The sequence below is a fragment of the Scyliorhinus torazame genome, chromosome 1 (assembly GCF_047496885.1).
Source record: "Scyliorhinus torazame isolate Kashiwa2021f chromosome 1, sScyTor2.1, whole genome shotgun sequence".
In the NCBI taxonomy this organism is placed as follows: Eukaryota; Metazoa; Chordata; class Chondrichthyes; order Carcharhiniformes; family Scyliorhinidae; genus Scyliorhinus; species Scyliorhinus torazame.
The window spans coordinates 317333355-317355729 of record NC_092707.1 but is presented as its reverse complement, the minus strand read 5'-3'; the positions used below and the strand labels follow the sequence as shown (position 1 = coordinate 317355729).

General features: G+C 47.8%; 1 protein-coding gene across 2 annotated transcripts in view; it reads left to right on the top strand.

The window, feature by feature from the left end:
- erlec1 (endoplasmic reticulum lectin 1) overlaps positions 1-20530 on the top strand; it is a 62187-nt gene extending 41657 nt beyond the window's left edge. For both annotated transcript variants that reach the window (XM_072507874.1, XM_072507873.1), the window contains exons 10-14: positions 2796-2855; positions 13695-13819; positions 18193-18270; positions 18852-18927; positions 20097-20530. In XM_072507874.1, coding sequence (XP_072363975.1) covers positions 2796-2855; positions 13695-13819; positions 18193-18270; positions 18852-18927; positions 20097-20168 — 411 coding nt within the window. In that variant the 3' untranslated portion in view covers positions 20169-20530. The remainder of the gene's footprint in view (positions 1-2795; positions 2856-13694; positions 13820-18192; positions 18271-18851; positions 18928-20096) is intronic.
- The last annotated feature ends 1845 nt before the right edge of the window (positions 20531-22375 follow it).

The following is a 22375-nucleotide window of genomic DNA, read 5'->3' as shown; positions in this document are numbered from 1 at the left end:
ATAGAAAGGGTTGTGGAGGATGAAAAGGGAGATCAAAGAAGAATAAGAAAAAAGTTGAAGAGTCAGTAGATAAGACTACACAATTTTGAATTATCACAGTGACAATGGGTAGAGTGGTTGGGAGAAAGCATGCAAAGAATTGTTGGGAGTATGGAATATTTGAGCAAATGCCATTGCATCTTTTTGAAGATAAAGGCGATGCAGAGCTATAGAATCAGTTGCCAAAGGCATGAGATACATTGCTTTCTGTACTGTGAGCTGGTAATCAAAATATGTGGCAGTTTTTATTTGTTTGCTAAGCACTGGTTGCAGTTTGTGGTCAAACCACATCAGTGTATTTTGTGTTCTGTGTTGGGAGAACAAAGAGGAAAAGCAAAATACATGTCAGACCGACCGCCTTGGTGCAGAATTGTCTTGAGGATTGAGGCATGCGCCCTCTCCCCCCGGAGTACTTTCACCTGGCCTGTGTGCCTTCTCATTTACAAATGTGGTACCAGACCTAGGGATTACAGCTACTGGAGGAGTTTAAACAGATTGGGCCTTTTTTCTTTAAATAGAGGAGACGTACAGGTGACCTGGCAGAGATCTTTAGAATTATGAATGGGTGGGTGGAGGATCCTCCATTTGTGGGAGAATCCAAAACATAGGGGCCATAAATGCAAGATAGTTAAAAGGGGAATGATAAATTTACCCTGTAGCTAGAATATGGAACTTACTACTGCAAGAGGTGCCTAAGACATGTAGCTTGGATGTTTTCAAAAGGAAACCGTAAAACTGTGGAAGGAATAGGAAATAGAAACTTGATAAGAGTTTTTCGAGGAGGTCACTAAGATGATTGATGCAGGTAGGGCAGTGGATGTTGTCTATATGGACTTCAGTAAGGCCTTTGACAAGGTCCCTCATGGTAGACTAGTACAAAAGGTGAAGTTACACGGGATCAGGGGTGAGCTGGCAAGGTGGATACAGAACTGGCTAGGCCATAGAAGGCAGAGAGTAGCAATGGAAGGATGCTTTTCTCATTGGAGGGCTGTGACCAGTGGTGTTCCACTGGGACCTTTGCTCTTTGTAGTATATATAAATGATTTGGAGGAAAATGTAACTGGTCTGATTAGTAAGTTTGCAGACGACACAAAGGTTGGTGGAATTGCGGATAGCGATGAGGACTGTCGGAGGATACAGCAGGATTTAGATTGTTTGGAGACTTGGGCGGAGAGATGGCAGATGGAGTTTAATCCGGACAAATGTGAGGTAATGCATTTTGGAAGGTCTAATGCAGGTAGGGAATATACAGTGAATGGTAGAACCCTCAAGAGTATTGAAAGTCAAAGTGATCTAGGAGTACAGGTCCACAGGTCATTGAAAGGGGCAACACAGGTGGAGAAGGTAGTCAAGAAGGCATACGGCATGCTTGCCTTCATTGGCGGGGGCATTGAGTATAAGAATTGGCAAGTCATGTTGCAGCTGTATAGAACCTTAGTTAGGCCACACTTGGAGTATAGTGTTCAATTCTGGTCGCCACACTACCAGAAGGATGTGGAGGCTTTAGAGAGGGTGCAGAAGAGATTTACCAGAATGTTGCCTGGTATGGAGGGCATTAGCTATGAGGAGCGGTTGAATAAACTCGGTTTGTTCTCACTGGAACGAAGGAGGTTGAGGGGAGACCTGATAGAGGCATACAAAATTATGAGGGGCATAGACAGAGTGGATAGTCAGAGGCTTTTCCCCAGGGTAGAGGGGTCAATTACTAGGGGGCATAGGTTTAAGGTGCGAGGGGCAAGGTTTAGAGTAGATGTACGAGGCAAGTTTTTTACGCAGAGGGTAGTGGGTGCCTGGAACTCGCTACCGGAGGAGGTGGTGGAAGTAGAGACATTTAAGGGGCATCTTGACAAATACATGAATAGGATGGGAATAGAGGGATACGGACCCAGGAAGTGTAGAAGATTGTAGTTTAGTCGGGCAGCATGGTCGGCACGGGCTTGGAGGGCCGAAGGGCCTGTTCCTGTGCTGTACATTTCTTTGTTCTTTGTTGTTCTAGAAAGACAAACTAAAAAGCTGTGATGGTGAGGAAGCTGGAATGAGAGGTGGGGGGGGCTCATGTGGAATATAAGCACTAGCACAGACTAGTTAGACCAATGTGTCTTGATCGTCATGCATACAGGCGAGTCTGTTCTTGTTGTTTGTGGAGATCTTAATTTTTGTGTTACTATAATACCACCTTTATGTCTATGATGTCTTGCTACTTTTTTGCACAGGAGTCTTTGAATCTATTGTGCATCAGGCTTTGATTCTGCAAAACCATGCCATAGGTTTAGACAGAAGTTCCAGATCCCTCGCTTTAAATGTGAACATCCCTAAGCCAGCAAATCAAATAGAGAATCTGAAATAGAATTGTATCCATGATTGGCAAACTGATTTTTTTTTTAATGATCTATTAGCCAGGCAAAAAGGTTTGGGGTAGTTTCCTACTCAAACTTTTCCATCCCCCCAAGTTTGTTGTATGCATCTTCCGCCAGGTAGTTTCATGGCAGCTGCAGTGTGGTCTGTGTAGGTGAATGCTCATTGTGGATAGTGTATAGTATAGGAAGACCACTGTTAACAGGAAATATTAAACACATCCTAAAGGGAGTTAAGTCCTCAAAGACAAATAACTGCAACTGAAATGCTTTAAAATTACTTTGTTCATTTGCCAGAAGTTGCTGATATTTACTATATCTCTAGTTTAGCTGTACATTGTTGAAATGTGTATTTTTGTCGCATTATTTCTGTTTCAAGGTATTTCAACTTTGTATTAACAGGGCGTGGGATGGTGGAAGTACGAATTCTGCTATGGTAAGCATGTGCAGCAGTATCACGAGGTATGTGTATTTGGATAATGTATTATTTCACTTTCAATAAAAATGTATTTAAAAGCTTAAAAAGGGTTTTAGTTTGGGTTTTGAAATTACATCTGACAAGAATTTTGAAGCTAAAATAAAAGCTTATAGCCAGCATTCCATGTACCTATACAAAAGCAAAAGTACTGCAGATGCTGGAGACCTGAAATAAAAACGAAAGAATCCTGGAAATATCTTGTTTCGGAGCATCTGTAGAGCGAAAAAAGAGTTAACATTTCAGGTTGAGATGACCTTTCATCAGAACTGATGAAACTTAAACTCTACTTCTCTCCACAGGTGCTGTATGACTTGCTGTGTATTTCCAGCATTTTTGTTTATGTCTGAGGATTATATCGCCTATTTGTCAGTAACTGCATTGCCGCTCGTTTGAAATTTACACAGTAATTTATATTGGAGGAAATTTATTTGCTGATTACGTATGTAGATACACATGATTAATCCAATCACATGAGACCTGCCTAATAAATGGAAGTTATTTGACATGACACTGCATTTTAGTAAAATGTTGGTGTGTTAATTTGTGTCCATATGATTCAATAGTATCGGCATATCGCTATGGAGAACATGTAGCCCCAAAGAGCGTCTTAACTTCAGATGCTTTCAGATTAAGAAACATAAACTAAACTTCTATTTTTTTTCCCGTAGCGCCCAAAACCATATTTTGACCAACAGTCAATTCTGCCACCGTGCCTTGTCAATCTCTTATCAAGCCGATGAAAAATAGCTTGGCCAACCAGGGACCTTTATAGAAATTTGGATGTAGCCAAAACATTCTAGAAGCTTTCAACACCCTTTCCAGAGGTACCATTGGAGCATAGATGGACCTTACATCTCCTTCCCAAGTATCTGCCAGAGTTTTCATTGCACACAACTCTATGCAAGTCATAGAATCATAGAAATTGTTGCACTGTAGGAAGCAACTTAACTCATCACCGATGTCAGCGCAAGCTCTTCATTTACAACGGTTTACTCTCGGAGACGATGCTTTTGATTTAGGATATGAAAGTATCTCCCAACCCACTAATGTGCTGTGCCCGTGCTCATTATGAGAATTTCAATCACCAAATGCTGGGGCTGGAACTGAAACTAAGGGTCTCCATATCCAAGCAATCCCAGGAGAGAGTGCTGTAGGATCCAAAATCTATATTCCCCATAATGTTTAACAGCAATGGGTAATCAAGATTCTCATTTTATTTTCCTGTTGTCATTATTGATCATTATAATATAATAGTACACTTCAGTGAAATCTGATGACCTGTTACAGGTGACCTTTTAAAAGATAAAGATGATGTAGTGCTCCACATGGATTTGCAAGCATTCTGCTATTATGGGGGCACAGGCAGTTCACGGTGTTCCTTAACTGAAGGACACTGGATGAAGGAAATGAGCATTAATATAAATAAGTATAAATGTAAACTATGTAAACATTTCAACTATTTCATGTGTGCGCGTAAAGAATATCATAAAATTAGAATTGGGGAAATCAGGTAACTCAGTAAATTTAAACTTTGTCCCTGCTGTATTCTTTTGATTTTCCAAGCTATGTCTAAGGGAAATTGCATACTCAAACTAAGGGTTGCAGTTTCCACATTTTTTCCCATGGTTAAGAATGAACATCTGAACTAAACACACCAGGTAGATAGCAACATCAGTTTCTGTTGAGTTAACTGATCTCAGCCCAGGTGATCCTAGGGTTTCTGTATTGGTGATGGGAGAAAGGAAGGAGATTTGGAGGATAAATCACCCAGAGTTCTTGCCCCTGATCATGATTCAGTGAACCCTCCTGGAAATATTCATATGTGATCATTGGTCAAGAACATGATCAAGGGACTTCCGGTTGCGGCTATGCTGAGCTAAGTCGCACATTTGGCAGCTCCCGTCAGAAACTGACTTTTGGGCTCTTTGTAGGGGCCCCAGCGGCATTTGTTCGACGGTTCCCAGTGTGGGAAGGTGACAGTACGATTCCCCCGGCACTGTCTGGATTGGACCAGGAGTGGAGCAGTGAAAAAATTGATTTTGGTGCAGCGAAAAGTGCGAGGGAGGAAAACCAAGATGGCGGCGGGTGGAGACCAGGCAGCCTGGGCGCAGTGGTCGCAAGAGCAGCAGGAGTTTCTCAAGCACTGCTTAACGGAATTCAAAGCAGAGCTGCTGGAGCCGATGAAGGCTTCGATCGACAAGCTGGTCGGGAGGTGCGGCAGAAGGCCTCGGAGAATGAGGACGAGATATTGGGCCTGGTGGTGAAGGTAGAGGCGCTGCATAAGAAATGGCAGGAGAAGTTCGAGGACATGGAGAATCGGTCGAGGAAGAAGAACCTGCGGATTCTGGGTCTCCCGGAGGGAGTGGTGGGGTCGGATGCTGGAGCATACGTGGTCACGATGCTGAACACTTTTTTTTTTCAAATAATTTTTATTGAGGTTTTCACAAAATATCAACAACAGAATGAAAAAGGAACCCAATAGAATTAAATACAGAACAAAGTAAAACAACACCCGTGCCCTCCTCCCCCTCTACGTAAATAATAAATTAGCACCCCAAATTAACACAAAGCAAACATAGCAAATATGATCCCCTCAGATCCCCCAGTGTAAACAAACAAAAATAAAATAGAACCCCCCCCCCCCCCCTCCCGGGTTGCTGCTGCTGACCATTGTCTACCGTTCTGCCAGGAAGTCCAAGAACGATTGCCACCGCCTGAAGAACCCTTGTACCGATCCCCTTAAGGTAAATTTCATCCTCTCCAATTTAATAAACCCCGCCATATCGTTGATCCAGGATTGCACACTTGGGGGCCTCGCATCCTTCCACTGAAGAAGAATCCTTCGCCGGGCTACCAGGGACGCAAAGGCCAGAATACCGTCCTTTTTCGCCTCCTGCACTCCCGGCTCCCCTGCAACCCCAAATATTGCAAGCCCCCAGCCCGGCTTGACCCTGGATCCTACCACCCCCAACACTGTCCTCGCTACGCCCTTTCAAAATTCCTCCAGCGCTGGGCATGCCCAGAACATATGGGTGTGATTTGCTGGGCTCCCTGAGCACCTAACACACCTGTCCTCACCCCCAAAAAACGGCTCATCCTTGTCCCGGTCATGTGTGCCCTGTGCAGCACCTTAAACTGTATGAGGCTGAGCCTCTCGCACAAAGGGGACGAGTTCACCCTCCCTAGGGCATCTGCCCACGTCCCCTCCTCGATCTCCTCTCCCAACTCCTCCTCCCACTTACCTTTCAACTCCACCACCGAGGCCTCCTCCTCCTCCTGCATCACCTGGTAAGTTTCCGAGATCTTCCCCACTCCAACCCACCCCCCCAAGAGCACCCTGTCCTGTACTGTGCGTGGCAGCAGCCGCGGGAATTCCACCACTTGCCGCCGGGCAAACGCCCTTACCTGTAAGTACCTGAAGGTGTTCCCCGGGGGGAGCCCATACTTCTCGAGCTCACCCAGGCTCGTGAACTTCCCGTCCACAAACAGGTCCCCCAACCTTCTTATCCCTGCCCTGTGCCACCCCGAAAACCCTCCGTCTATTCTCCCTGGGACAAACCAGTGGTTCCCCCGTATTGGGGTCCACAACGAGGCCCCAACTTCCTTCCCCCCGTGTCACCTCCACTGCCCCCAGATTTTTAGGGTAGCCGCCACTACCGGGCTCGTGGTTATACCTCATTGGAGGGAGCGGCAGCGGCGCCGTTGCCAGCGCCTCCAGACTCGTACCCTCACAAGACGCCGTCTCTAGCCTCTTCCATGCAGCCCCCTCCATCACCCACTTGCGCACCATCGCCGCATTGGCGGCCCAGTAGTACCCACAGAGGTTGGGCAGTGCCAGCCCCGCCCCCCCCCCCCCGCCCCCATCCCTACTCCGCTCCAGGAACACCCTTCTCACCCTCGGAGTCCCTCGCGCCCACACAAACCCCGTTATGCTCCTGTTGAACCGCCTAAAGAAGGCCTTCGGGATAAACATGGTGAGGCACTGGAACAGGAACAAAAACCTTGGGAGCACCGTCATCTTAACTGACTGCACCCTACCTGCCAGGGACAGCAGCAACCCGTCGCACCTCTTGAACTCCTCCACCATTTGCTCCATCAGCCTCGTGAAATTAAGTCTATGTAGGGCCCCCCAGCTCCTGGCCACCTGGACCCCCAAATACCTGAAGCTCCTCTCCGCCCTTTTTAGTGGGCGCTCGCCAATCCCCCTCTCCTGGTCCCCTGGATGAACCACGAACAACTCGCTCTTCCCCATGTTGAGCTTGTACCCTGAGAAATCTCCAAACTCCCTGAGGATCCTCATTACCTCCGGCATTCCCCCCACCGGGTCCGCCACATATAGCAGCAAGTCATCCGCATAGAGCGACACCCTATGTTCCTCCCCACCCCGCACCAACCCCCTCCAGTTCCTCGACTCCCTCAGTTCCATAGCCAGGGGTTCAATCGCCAGTGCGAAGAGCAGGGGGGACAGGGGACACCCCTGCCTCATCCCTCGATGCAACCAAAAGTACTCAGACCTCCTCTTGTTCGTGGCCACACTCGCCATCGGGACCTCGTACAACAGCCTAACCCACCTGACAAACCCAAACCCAAACTGCTTTAGCATCTCCCACAAGTACCCCCACTCTACCCTATCGTAGGCCTTCTCAGCGTCCATCGCCACCACTATCTCCGCCTCCCCCTCCCTCGCCGGCATCATAATAACGTCCAGGAGCCTCCGCACATTCGCGTTCAACTGGCTCCCCTCACGAACCCCGTCTGGTCTTCGTGGATCACCTGCGGCACACAATCCTCAATTCTCGTGGCTAAGACCTTAGCCAGCACCTTGGCATCTACGTTTAACAACAAAATCGGCCTGTAGGACCCACACTGCAGGGGATCCTTGTCCCGCTTCAGGATCAAGGAGATCAGTGCCCAGGACATCCTCGGGGGCAAAGCCCCCCCCTCCCTTGCCTCATTGAAGGTCCTAACTAGCAACAGGCCCAACAGGTCCACATATTTCTTGTAGAATTCGACCGGGAAACCGTCCGGCCCCGGTGCCTTCCCTGCCTGCATGCTCCCTATCCCTTTGACCAACTCCTCCAGCCCAATCGGGGCCCCCAATCCCACCACCAGTCCCTCCTCCACCTTCGGAAACCTCAATTGGTCCAGAAAGCGGCCTATCCCTCCCTCCTTTAGTGGGGGCTCGGACCGATACAATTCCTCATAAAAGTCCCTGAAGACCCCATTGATGCCAACCCCACTCCACACCACACTCCCTCCCCTAGCCTTCCCGAGGCCCCTGGAGCTGGACAGGCCCACCGCGTCCTGGCGAGGAGGCCCAAGTCTAACGAGCCGCCACGGGCGGTATTGGTGCAGTTCCATCGCTTGGTGGACAGGGAGTGTGTCTTAAGATGGGCCAAAAAGGAGTGGAGCAGCAGGTGGGAGAATGCAGAGGTCCGTATATACCAGGACTGGAGCGCGGAGGTGGACAAGAAGAGGGCCGGGTACAATCGGGCTAAGGAGGTAAAATTCGAGATGCTGCAGCCGGCGCTACTGTGGGTCACGTTTAAGGACCGGCACTATTACTTTGAGACGCCGAAGGAGGCATGGACCTTTATCCAGGCCGAAAAGTTGGATACGGACTGGGGGTCGGTTGTGAGGGGATGTCATGGGGGGGGTTGCTGTGGTTACTGTGCTTTGGGGGATGTTCAGTACTGTTTCCTTGGGTGCTGGATGGGGTAGGGTGAAATCGTTCGAAGTGGGGGTTTTGTGAGAGTGTGGGCGTCGGTGGTTGGAAAGGCGGGGGGGGGGGGGGGGGGGGGGGGGGGGCGGGGGGGAAAGAGACGGGAGGCCCGAGGCAGGGGAGCTGGGCTTAGGCCGCAAAAGGGAGCTGCGGCAGAGAGGGCGGGGCCGGTTTGATGGAAAGCGCGAGCTTTTTTCCGTGCTAGGGAAGGAAGGGGGTGGGGCCAGGGGGGGGGGGGGGAAAGGGCGGTGTTGGAGAGGAGCGCCCGCTGATGGACAGGAGGGGGGGGGGGGAGAGACTACCACACTGGGGGGTCGATGGAGTGCCGGGAGTTGCCGGGGGCAGCAGGAGTCAGCTGACTTACGGGAGTGCTATGGGGGGAGCCCGCAGCTGCGGGGGGTGGGGGGGGGGGGGGGGGGGGGACTGGGGGACTGGGTTGCTGCTACATTGGCCAAAGGGGAGCTGGAGCACGGAGAGAGAGTCGGGGCGGGGGTCTGCCGCTGGGGGGGAATGGAGAGGGCGGGAGGCGCGGTCACGTGGCTGGCCTAGAAAAGGGGATGGCTAATCGACAGGAGGGGATGGGGGGAGCCAAGGTGCTGAGGGGGTTTATGGACCAGATGGGAGGAGTGGACCCATGGAGGTTCGTCAGGCCGGGGGCCAGGGAATTTTCTTATTTTCCCCACGTCCATAAAGCCTACTCCCGGATAGACTTCTTCATTATGAGTAGGGCACTAATCCCGAGGGTGGAGGACATGGAGTATTCGGCCTTAGCCATCTCAGACCATGCCCCGCATTGGGTGGAGCTGGAGCTAGGGGAGGAGAGGGACCAGCGCCTGGATGTGGGCTTGCTGGCGGATGAGGAGGTGAGCGGGTGGATCCGGGGGTGCATTGGAAGCTACCTAGAGGCTAACGATAATGGGGAGGTGGGGGTGGTCTGGGAGGCGCTAAAGGCGGTGATTAGGGGAGAGCTAATCTCCATTAGGGCCCACAAGGAGAGGAGGGAGAGGGTGAGATTGGTGGGGAGATTTTAAGGGTGGATAGGAGGTATGCAGAGGTCCCCGAGGAGGGACTACTCAAGGAGCAACGAAGCCTCCAGGCCGGGTTCGACCTGTTGACCACCAAGAAGGCAGAGGTGCAGTGGAGGAAAGCGCAAGGGGCGGTGTATGAGTACGGGGCGAAGGCTAGCCGGATGTTGGCACACTAGCTTCGGAAGCGGGGGGCAGCGAGGGAGATTGGGGGAGTTTGGGGTAATGGGGGGAACACGGTGCGGAGTGCGGTGAGAATAAATGGGGTATTTAGAGATTTTTATGAGGGGCTGTATAGGTCTGAGCCCCCGACGGAGGAGAGAGGGATGCGTCGATTTTTGGATAGGCTGAGGTTCCCGAGGGTGGAGGAGGAGCAGGTGGCTGGGCTTGGGGCACCGATAGGGCTGGAGAGCTGACTAAGGGGCTGGGGAGTATGCAGGCGGGGAAGGCACCGGGGCCAGATGGGTTCCCGGTGGAATTTTACCGGAAATACATGGACCTGCTGGGCCCTCTACTAATGAGGACTTTCAATGAGGCGAGGGAGGGCGGTGGGCCCTACCCCCCGATGATGTCCAGGGTGCTGATCTTGAAGCGGGACAAGGACCCATTACAGCGTGGGTCGTATCGGCCAATTTCGCTTCTCAACGTGGACGCGAAAGTGTTGGCTACCAGAATTGAGGACTGTGTCCCGGGGGTGATTCACGAGGACCAGACGGGTTTTGTGAAGGGAAGGCAACTGAATACCAATGTACGGAAGCTCTTTAACGTAATCATGATACCTGCAGTGGAGGGGGAAGCGGAGATAGTGGTGGCGATGGACGCGGAGAGGCCTTCGATAGGGTGGAGTGGGGGTACCTTTGGGAAGTGTTGAGGAGGTTTGGGTTCGGGGAGGGGTTCATTAGTTGGGTTAGGCTACTTTACGAAGCCCTGGTGGCGAGTGTGGCCACGAATCGGAGGAGGTCGGAATACTTTCGGCTGTACCGGGGGACGAGGCATATCCCCCTTGCTATTTGCATTGGCAATTGAGCCTTTGGCTATGGCTTTGAGGGAGTCCAGGAACTGGTGGGGGCTGGTCCGGGGGTGGGGGGTGGGGAGGGACTCCGGGTATCGTTGTATGCCGATGACCTGTTTCTGTATGTGGCGGACCCAGTGGGGGGATGCCGGAGGTGATGCGGATCCTCAGGGAGTTTGGGGACCTTTCCGGGTATAAGCTCAACGTGGGGAAGAGTGAGCTCTTCATGGTATACCCAGGGGACCAGGGAAGGGGATAGACGAGCTTCCATTGAAGAGGGCGGAAAGGAGTTTTCGGTACCTGGGGATCCAGGTGGCCAGGAGTTGGGGGGCCCTACACAAGCTCAACTTGGCGCGACTGGTGGAGCAGATGGAGGAGTAGTTTAAAAGGTAGAATATGATGCCACTCTCCTTGGCAGGTAGGGTGCAGTTGGTGAAAATGACGGTGCTCCCGAGGTTCCTTTTTGTATTCCAGTGCATCCCCATCCTGATCCTTAAGGCCTTTTTTAAGCGGGTCAGCAGGAGCATCAAGGGATTTGTGTGGGCGAAAAAGACCCCGAGAGTGAGAATGGTGTTTCTGGAACGCAGTAGGGACAGAGGAGGGTTAGCGTTGCCTAATCTGTGTGGGTACTACTGGGCTGCCAATGTGGCGATGATACGCAAGTGGGTAATGGAGGGGGAGGGGGCGGCGTGGAAGAGGCTGGAGATGGCGTCCTGTGTGGGCACGAGTCTGAGAGCACTGGTGACAGCACCGCTGCCGCTCCCGCCGACAAGGTACACCACGCGTCTGGTGGCGGCGGCGACTTTGAAAATTTGGGGGCTGTGGAGACGCCACCGGGGTGAGGTAGAGGCTTCGGTTTAGTCCCCGATCCGAGAGAACCATCGGTTCATCCCGGGGAGAATGGATGGAGGGTTCCTGAGCTGGCACAGGGCAGGAATTAGAAGGATGGGGGACCTGCCTGTTTATAGATGGGATGTTTGTGAGCCTTGGGGCGCTGGAGGGAAAATTCGGGCTTCCCCCCCGGAAATGCTTTCAGGTACATGCAGGTAAGGGCGTTTGTAAGACGGCAGGTGAGGAGGTTCCCGCTGCTTCCAGCACATAGGATCCAGGATAGGGTGCTCTCGGGGGTGTGGGTTGGAGAAGGCAAGGTCTCGGCGATCTACCAGGAGATGCAGGAGGATGCGGAGACCTCGGTGGAGGGGACCTGTTCGTAGATGGGACGTTTGCGAGCCTAGGGGCGCTGGAGAAGTTTGGGTTACCCCCGGGGAATGCTTTTAGATATATGCAAGTGAGGGCGTTTGTGAGACAGCAGGTGAGGGAATTCCCGCTGCTCCCGGCAGAGGGGTCCCAGGACAGGGTGCTTTCAGGTGTATGGGTTGGAGAGGGCAGGGTCTCGGCGATCTACCAGGAGCTGAAAGAAGAGGAGGAGGCCACGGTAGAGGAGCTAAAGGGCAAGTGGGAGGAGGAGCTTGGGTAGGAGATAGACGAGGGTACATGGGTGGACGCCCTGGGTAGGGTTAATTCTTCCTCCTCTTGCGCCAGGCTTAGCCTAATACAATTTAAGGTTCTTCACAGAGCGCATATGACGGGGGCGAGGCTGAACAGGTTCTTTGGGGTGGAAGACAGGTATGTGAGGTGCTCGGGGAGCCCAGCAAATCACACCCATATGTTCTGGGCGTGTCCGGCGCTAGATGAGTTCTGGAGGGGCGTTGCGAGGATGGTGTCTAAGGTGGTGAACACCTGGGTTAAGCTGAGCTGGGGGTTAGCACTATTTGGGGCATCGGACGAGCCGGGAGTGCAGGAGGGGGAAGAGGCCGGTATTCTGGCCTTTGCGTCCCTGGTAGCCCGGCGGAGGATTCTGCTACAGTGGAAGGATGCGAGGCCCCCAAGCGTGGAAGCCTGGGTCAGCGACATGGCAGGATTAATTAAATTGGAGAGGGTAAAATTTGCCTTGAGAGGGTCTGTGCAAGGGTTCTTCAGGTGGTGGCAACCGTTCCTAGACTTTCTAGCGGAGCATTAGGAGGTGGTCAACAGCAGCAACCCAGGAAGGGGGGAGTGTACTTTGTGTTTACTACTGTGTTTATTATTGCTTAATGGGGGGGTTGTATATTGGGGGAATTCGTGATGTAGTTGTAAGATGTTTATTTATGTGTTCTCTGTTTTTCTTTTTTCTGTAGAGGGGGGAGGGGGGGGTTTGTTGAAAATATGTAAAAATTTGAATTAAAATATTTTTTCAAAAAAATAAATGATTAGGCTCACCTCAGATGCTCAACAAAGGAATCCAGGTCTTTGAAGGAAGAGGAGAATATTGGCAAAGAAACAATACATTTGCTTATTCATTCACTCACATTTGTGTACATACGGTTAATAATAGGCACAGATCACAACCTAATATTAACAGTAATTTGTTGCAAGCTGTTTTAACAGTTTAAGTAAGGAAGAGAGTAATGATTGGTGGTGGGTTCAAGCATTGATGCTAGTCTGAAATTGTGTTGATGGGAAATTATTAGAGGATGACAAACAATTTTTACCATGCATATAACCCACGCTGAAAACCGGGATGCCAAATGCTGAATCTGGGTACCAAAAAAAAATTATTTTTTTTCAATAATTGGGGTGTTAGTTGAATATTTATTATTCCAGGCACCTAGTACTATTGTCAAGCATTCCCAGTTCAGTAAAGTGTTATTATGTAGACTAAAACTCTCTTTACTCTTCTCCATCATTATATCTTTGACTCCAAGTTTGTCCCTGCAGTATTCTTTTGATTTTCCAAGCTATGTCTTGGAGAAATTGCAATTTACTGCCAAATTGGGAGATGGTGTGGGGAGTGGATTAAGGACATATTTGCCTCGGGGTCTTACAACTAGATGACATTGGATTCAAATCCAGGACCAAAGATAAACGGTTAGAGCCTACCCCAGCCTGCCAGTTTTTCCCAGAAAATATCTTTCTAATAATGGTTGTCTCCATCCTGATGCACACTTTATCTCTTTTTTTTTTAAAGCTGTAACAATAAGAATGTCACAAAATAAGTCTGGTACTTTCTGTTATTGTCTTGAAGGATAAAGGAGCTGGGAAAAGCATAATAGTGGTTGGCACCTGGAATAAAGAAGAGCACATCATGTGGGCTGCAAAAAGTTCAGCAAGGGCTTATCAATGGAGAGAAGACGGAACGCAGAAAGTGAGGTAAATTTGTAATTGTCATACAGAACGCACAGGATAGGCATCAGCTGGAACATGGGCAATTTTGGGTACCACACTTCAGGAGAAAAGATGTGAAAGCTTAGAAAAAGTTGAGAGTCTGTGACAGATATCTGGAATATCAGTTCATGGTTCATGTTGATATTTTCTAGGTAATGCTCAGTGCTGGGAAGATTGTTGTGAAGATAAGAACTAAAATGCTGGGCTTTAGAGATTGCCAGAATATCTAAAAGGAAATGGCAGTTCAGAAAGTTACAAATGTAATACAGTGAAATAGAAAAAATTGAACCATACTTAACTGGATAAATTGTAAAGCAGGGATAATTGACTTGGAGGTCCATTTGACAGTAGACCACAGCAGGCTACATGGCCATGGAGCTTAAGATTCCCTGTTTTAAACTATCAGTGCATTTGCTGGGTGAAGGGGCTAATTTGAACCTCTTGTGGTTTACAGCCTTCAGAAAATCCCTGGGAGCATTTAGGCCTCAAGAAAGTCCTGAGGAGCTAAGAAGGTGGCAGAAGATTGCTGGTTTCATACTGGAGATGTTTGGGCTCAGAAAAACCCTGGGAGCCATTTATAGCTTGGTGCAACCAGGAGATTGGAATTCGGAAAGGTTTAGGGCCGGTCTCTGCTTAGTGAAGCCAGAAGTCTGCAAAACAGCTGGAATTGTCAATTGTTAATAATTAGAGGTCAGAATGAATCCAGTGGAACACACTCTCAGAAGAGATTGAGCCATTGGGCAGTGAGCAGTTGTCGTGCCCAAGTCGGAATGACCTTCGAGGGAATTCAGAGGCTAGATCTTCCAAAGTGAGAACAGAGTTTTACTGAGATTGTGTGACTCAAAGTGGTCACTGATGTATGGGTGGATATCTGTAGGATCCGTCTTAGTCATATCCACCATTTGATATGCAGTTTGAATTTTCAACCACAGTTTGCCTATTACTCGATATGTACCTCCTGTTAATCCTATATGTTGAGTATGCGCTAGATATTGTAAATTGTTTTACTTTTCTGACTTTGTTAAGTGAAGTTTGATGTGTTGGGTGCTCTGGATCCGTGGAACACATACAGGCCACTAACACTTAAAATAGTGCAACACTATTTTATTAAGTTAGAAACTGTTGAACATACTTTCACTGTGGGTTAACACGATGTTAGATTAAACTAAAGACCTATGCCTGTCCGAACCAGTCTATGCACTCAGCACATGGTGAGGATCTGTGCTGTAAGCTCTGTCCTTGTAGGAGGCTGCATCCCGAATGAGTGGGAACTCTGACGCCCCCTGTCTTTATAGTGCGTGTGCTCTAACTGGTGATTGGCTGCGGTGTTGTGTGTGTTGATTGGTCTTGCTGTGTGTCCATCAGTGTGTGTGTCTGCACCATGATATACTGGTGTATATTATGACATCCCCCCTTTTATAAAAGAATGTAGGTGTGTGGCAATAAATAATGTATAGTGAGAATGTTCCTAACTACGTGTGGGGTGCGAAGACATATTTACAGGACTACGTACATGAGAACTAAGTTATTTACATGGGAAGGTGCCTGGTGCAGAGAAGCAGTATGCAACAAGAATAACGAGATCAACACTATATACAAACCAGGGAAACGATGAAACAAAGCAGAGTCTATAAGTACGCAAAGTTCACAAATTAAGTCTCTGAGGTGGGCAACAAATTCTGGTTGACCGCCTCAAGGGTGGATCGAGAGCCGCCGGTTCAGGAGTGGGCTGGACTGTGTCAGAGACAGGGGGAGCCAGAGTGACAGGGAGCTCTGCATAGTCCGTGGCAGGGTCAGCAGGAGGGTGAGGCGACAGTGGAGGATCACGTGGCGAGCGTGGAACGAGACGAAGGGCGCATCGATTGCGGCGCAGAATAGAGCCATCCGGTAGACGAACCAGGAACGAGCGGGGGGCCACCTGCCGAAGGACAACAGTGGTTGCAGACCAGCCCCCATCCGGAAGATGGATGTGGACGTTGTCATCTGCAGCCAGAGCAGGGAGATCGGCTGCACGGGAGTCATGAGCCGCCATGTGCTGTGCACGAGACAGCTGCATCTGGCGAAGGACCGGAACGTGGTTGAGGTCTGGGACATGGATGGTCGGCACCGTCCTCTGGGTATGACCCATGAGTAACTGGGCTGGCGACAGGCCAGTGGACAGCGGGACGGAGCAATAGGCCAGCAAGGCAAGGTGGAAATCGGACCCAGCATCGGCAGCCTTGCGTAGGAGCCGTTTGACAATATGTACTCCCTTCTCCGCTTTGCCGTTGGATTGGGGGTACAGGGGACTGGATATCACATGGGCAGAATTGTACCGCCTGGCAAAGTTGGACCATTCCTGGCTGGCGAAGCAGGGGCCATTGTCCGACATAACCGTGAGTGGGATGCCGTGTCGAGCAAATGTTTCTTTACATGCACAAATGACGGCAGACGAGGTGATGTCGTGCAACCGTATCACCTCCGGGTAATTCAAAAAGTAGTCCACGATCAGGACATAGTCTCTACCCAGCGCGTGGAACAGGTCGATGCCCACCTTGGTCCATGGTGACGTGACCAACTCATGGGGCTGCAGGGTCTCACGTGGTTGGGCCGGCTGAAAGCACTGACAAGTGGGGCAGTTGAGCACTGTGTTGGCTATGTCCTCATTAATGCCGGGCCAGTACACTGCCTCTCGGGCCCGTCGGCGGCACTTTTCCACGCCAAGGTGGCCCTCGTGTAGTTGTTCCAGGACACGTTGGTGCATGCTATGCGGGATGACAATGCGGTCCAGTTTTAGAAGAACCCCATCTACTACCGCCAGATCATCTCTGATATTATAGAACTGAGGGCATTGGCCCTTGAGCCACCCGTCCGTTAGGTGGCGCATGACACGCTGTAGCAAGGGGTCAGCTGCCGTCTCGCGGCGAATTTGGACGAGGCGTTCATCCGTGGCAGGTAGATTGGAGGTCACGAATGCTACATGGGAGTCAACCTGGCAGACAAATCCCGCTGGGTCACATGGAGTGTCCTGGAGAGAGCGTCAGCAATGATGAGGGTGTATACCAGCTGGAAGTCATATCGCCGGAGCTTGAGAAGAATACGTTGGAGGCGAGGCGTCATATCGTTCAAGTCTTTCTGTATTATATTGACCAGCGGACGATGGTCGGTCTCGACGGTGAATTGAGGAAGTCCGTAGACATAATCGTGAAACTTAACCACACCGGTCAGAAGGCCCAGGCACTCCTTTTCTATCTGCGCATAGCGCTGCTCCGTGGGGATCATCGCACGTGACGCATATGCAACGGGGGCCCATGATGAGGCCTCATCACGTTGAAAGAGCACTGCCCCAATGCCGGATTGACTGGCACAGTCGAAATTTTGGTCTCCTTTGCTGGATCAAAGAAAGCCAAGACCGGGGACGTGGTCAGTTTTGCTTTGAGTTCTTTCCATTCGCGCTCGTGGGCAGGGAGACATTGGAAGTCTGTCGTCTTCCTGACCAGGTTCCTGAGAGCCCTGGTATGAGAGGCGAGGTTAGGGATAAATTTCCCTAAAATATTGACCATGCCCAGAAATCGGAGGACCGCCTTCTTGTCCTCTGGTGTTTTCATAGCTGTGATGGCAGCTACCTTGTCCGCATCCGGCTGCACACCCAATTGGGAGATGTGGTCCCCGAGGAACTTGAGTTCCGTCTGACCAAAAGAGCATTTGGCCCTCTTGAGGCGGAGGCCATGCTCATGTATACGTTTGAATACGCGCTGGAGGCGACTGACATGCTCCTGCGGGGTGGTGGACCAAATGATTATGTCGTCGACATAGACGCGAACACCTTCAATGTGTGTGTATCTGCACCATGATATACTGATGTATGTTATAAAGTTTATTTTGGTTTTTTAAAACAGTGGAATTTTGTGGCTTTATTCTCCAAGTAGGTAACTGGGATTCCAAAATTCTTCAAAAATGTTACTGGTCCCTAACCGAATCATACCAGTCTTACCAGGATGTTTTCAGAAATTAAATACTTCAGTTGTGAGGAGAGGTTGAGCAAGTTAACATTGTTCTCCTTGGAACAAAGAAGGCTGAGACCTAATGGAGGTTTTCCAGATAATTTTCGATAATTTTTCTCTACCTACTCAATCATTCCCGGCCCTGTGTTACTGTCCGTGTAGAGTTTGCCCATTCTCCCCGTGTCTGCGTGGGTTTCGCCCCCACAACCCAAAGATGTGCTGGTTAGGTGGATTGGCCATGCTAAATTGCCCCTTAATTGGGAAAAAAAAAAATTGTTTATTCTAAATTTATAATTTTTAAAAAGTAAAATAATATTCGCTGAGACTTAATGTTGTAAATTCCCTTCTAATCGAAGTTAATTTCATTTTTTTCAGAGTTGTTTCTCATTTTTATGGAAATGGTGATCTTTGTGATTTGACTGGAAAACCACGACAAGTAGTGGTAAAATTGAAGTAAGTTTAGTCTCTGTTGCTGCCACACTACAGACCTGTCTTTCTCCAGTCTTACAGATTTAACTCCATCTTTTCTGTCTCCAGATTGATACGCTATTAGTTTAAAATTCTCATCCTTTTTTTTTCATTCATCCCTTAATGGCTTTACTCCTTCCTATCTCTAATTTCCTCCAGCCCCTGAACCATCAGGGACATTTGCATTATTCTAATTCCGACGTTTTAAGCGTCCCAATTTTAGTTATCCGCTATCAGTGACCATACTTTCAGTCACCTGGCCTCTAAACTATTGCTTCCATAAATCTCTCTACCTTCCTACCTCTGTTTCCTCCCTTAAGACACACCGTAAAACTTGCTTGACCAAGCTTTGCCCATTTGTCCTAATATCTCCTTGTGTAGCTTGGATCAAATTTTGCTTTCTGTTCCTATGAAGCACCTTGTGTTGTATTATTACAATTACAAGTTGTTATGCACAGCAGGTTTGATTTTCTGGACCGAGTTCAAACGAGTATTTTGTAAATGTCAGTCACACTTTCATTTTCTTTGTACTTTGTGCATTTAAATGAATGTATACTCTATTCCAGGTGTAAGGAATCAGAGTCTCCACATGCAGTTACAATCTACATGCTTGAGCCACAAACCTGCCAGTATATTCTGGGGGTGAGTAAAGTGTACCTATTGTAATATCTTACAGAATTGCATTTTCCATGTGTATTTTTCCATTTATCCCTTTTATTTTCTTCCAGACAAGAAATCCATTTTGTTGTTCTTGGGATTTGGGTGTTGCTGGCTAGGCCAGCATTTGTTGCCCTTCCGCATTAAATGAACTGATGCAGTCAAGTTTCTCATCAATGGTAATCCTAGGATGTTCCAACTATCTTACCTCGGCCTTTCACTATATCTTTCCAATCCCTTTTCTCTCAGATGCTCATCTAGATTGCTTTTGAAAACATCGGGCAGCACGGTAGCACAAGTGGCTAGCACTGTGGCTTCACAGCGCCAGGGTCCCAGGTTCGATTCCCCGCTGGGTTACTGTCTGTGAGGGGTCTGCACGTTCTCCCCGTGTCTGCGTGGCTTTCCTCCGGGTGCTCCGGTTTCCTCCTACAGTCCAAAGACGTGCAGGTTAGGTGGATTGGCCATGCTAAATTGCCCTTAGTGTACAAAAATGTTAGGAGGACGTTATTGGTAATGGGGGTATGGTGGAAGTGAGGGCTTAAGTGGGTCGGTGCAGACTCGATGGGCCGAATGGCCTCCTTCTGCACTGTATGTATCTAAGCTATTCACCATGACGATTTCTTGTGGTTACAAATTCTACATTGTTTACGGTATTTGTACTGCACTCCGTTAAATACTGTGGGAAGTGATTGGAAAATAACATGAGCACATTGATACATCTCCGACCTCCAACTAAAGTTGGGCAATAGCTGATGACTTCCTCTGTTCCCAGTATAATGTATGGTAATTCAAGTAGTTTTAAAACTCATTAAACAGTCCCAAAAGTAACCATGTTCGAAGTGGACAAGTCAAGGTGACCAACAAGTGAAAACAACAGCACAGGCCCTTGCAGAGCATATCTGCTCCCCAGCATCATTTTTAATACTAATTTTTAAACTATAAGAATGTCTGATTTTTAATGTATGGGCTTGCAGCTTCAGTGATCAAGTTGATTTAGTCAGTCAGCTAAGTCATGCAGCAAGATCCCAGGTTCAGACTCTGATCTATATTGAATTAGTTGGTTGTATCTGGAGCACTGATGTGGGGAAATGGCTTTGACCTCTGTTTGGTGTCTCAGTTGTCAGGTCTCAACTTGTCTTATTTTTTTTCCTCAGGTGGAATCCCCAGTAATTTGTAAAATTCTGGATACAGCTGATGAAAATGGATTACTATCGGTACCCAGCTAAATTACAGCACAGACCAGATTTCTGTTGGTAGAACAAAAATTACTCTGCTGAATATTTGAGGATGAATACACAGATATAGCATGATATTCAATTATCAGCATTTATCACATCTGTTTCTTTTAACAATGGACATCTGAAAATAAGTATTTGATGGACGTGTGTCTAAATAATAAACGGAAACAGTGGAGTAAGTCAAACACTGAGAGTGCTTGTAAATAGACTGTATAAATAAATGTCGACTGTATCGGGATACTTTTGAACTTGTATAATGTTTGAAATGATACTTGAAACTTGTACATCTGATGTGCTAAGTGTAATTTTACCAAGATGTAAATTTTAAATTTAAACTTTTTTTTTCCAGATCTTTATTGCAAGAGTCATCTTTTTGTTAAATTCCCACAAATACTAATTTCTCATAAGCTATAAAAGAATGTTTATTTACAGCACCCCAACCATTGGAACCCCTGGATCTATTTTCCATGAACCTTGCGGTGTATTTCTTAGATTTTTTTAAATTTCCATTGAATTTTTATAACATTTTTAAAAGTATTATGACCTCTGATTCCACATATCTTAAATGTTCTTTCCACCTAATCGGAATAAGCAAAAGCTGTGGCTAAATTGAATAAAGCAATCTGTTAATATTAGAATTATATAAATGCTAATAAAATGTTTGTTTAAAACAAAAAAGAATTATAGAAATGCATAGTTTCCTTATGGCTGTGAATGAAAATCAAATAGCATCAACAACTGCTGCAAAACCTTTCATAGTGAGCAAATTCACCGTAGGAAGAATTAGCAGTAAGTTAATTGTAACTTCTGTTTAGAACTGACTAACTGAGCCATACAGACCGCGAATGTGCTGGATTAGATCCCCAATCGGTTCTTGGGTAACTGATCACAATGGAGCAGAAGAAAGGAGACACTATAATTGACCTTGGGTAGGAAAAAATTGAGAAGGCTTCTGATCACTTCTGGGATTACCTACAAACGCAGGTCTGAAAGAACAATCACATGAATTGTGGTGTGGCCCCACTCAAAAATATGGGTGGCACAGTAGCACAGTGATTAGCCCTGTTGCTTCACAGTGCCAGGGTCCCAGTTTCGATTCCCATCTTGGGTCACTGTTGGTGCGGAGTCTGCACGTTCTCCCTGTGTCTGCATGGGTTTCCTCCGGATGCTTCGATTTCCTACCACAAGTCCCGAAAGACGTGCTGCTAGGTGACACTCTGAATTCTCCCTGTGTGTACCCGAACAGGCGCAGGAATGTGGCGACTAGGGGCTATTCACAGTAACTTCATTGCAACGTTAATGTAAGCCTACTTGTGAAAATAAAGATGATTATTATAAAAATATGGTTGGACAACTGGTACCAATAAATCCATACCACAAAGCAAAGTTTAATACCTTCAGGAGGGGAGGTAATGGATGAAGAAAAATGAGGGGAAGAAAGCAGAATGGCTTCTCACTTTGTTTCATTTGCTCCAACAATTTTAATCTAATATAGAAGACCAAATTTTTTTTGACAGTAAATTAATTGCATGATCCCCTGGCTGATGTTAGCATTGGAAGTTACAAATATGCTGTTCTTGTAGACTTTGAAGTACAACATTGTTTTATCATTATCAAGTTATAATGAACCTGCTACTTTTGAACATTTTAAATTATTTGTGATTATACTTATTGATTTTGTTTGCATTTTCTCTTTCCTTTTGCAATTCTTTGTGACAGATACTATGCTATCTATATAGCAGTTCCCTTAATCTGCAAAATATTGTAAAATATGAGGCTATTGATTGAATAAAATCCCTTCAACAAACAGCCATGCTTATGCTGCTATGCAACAGCAATGAGAAAAAAGAGTCACAAAAGAATAATGCAAAAGCAAATTGCAACTCATCTTTTAATCCATCATGAACAAAGTCATATAAATTTCGAAGAACAGAGGTAGTGAACCTTCTGAGACCTGTCAGAGTTTTCTGAAGCAATGTGCTCCAATTAGCAGGATGAGACTGAGACTGACAACAGAAAACTGATCACAACTGTTATTTTTAATTCTAACTTCAAAAACTAATTCAATACAGGACCAACATGTACCATGTAGGGGCAAGAGCTCAACTTGCAGATAAAACTCACCAAGGCTCCTTCAGCAGGACCTTCCAAACCCGTGGCCTCTGCTACATAGATGAACAAAGGCAGTAGATACA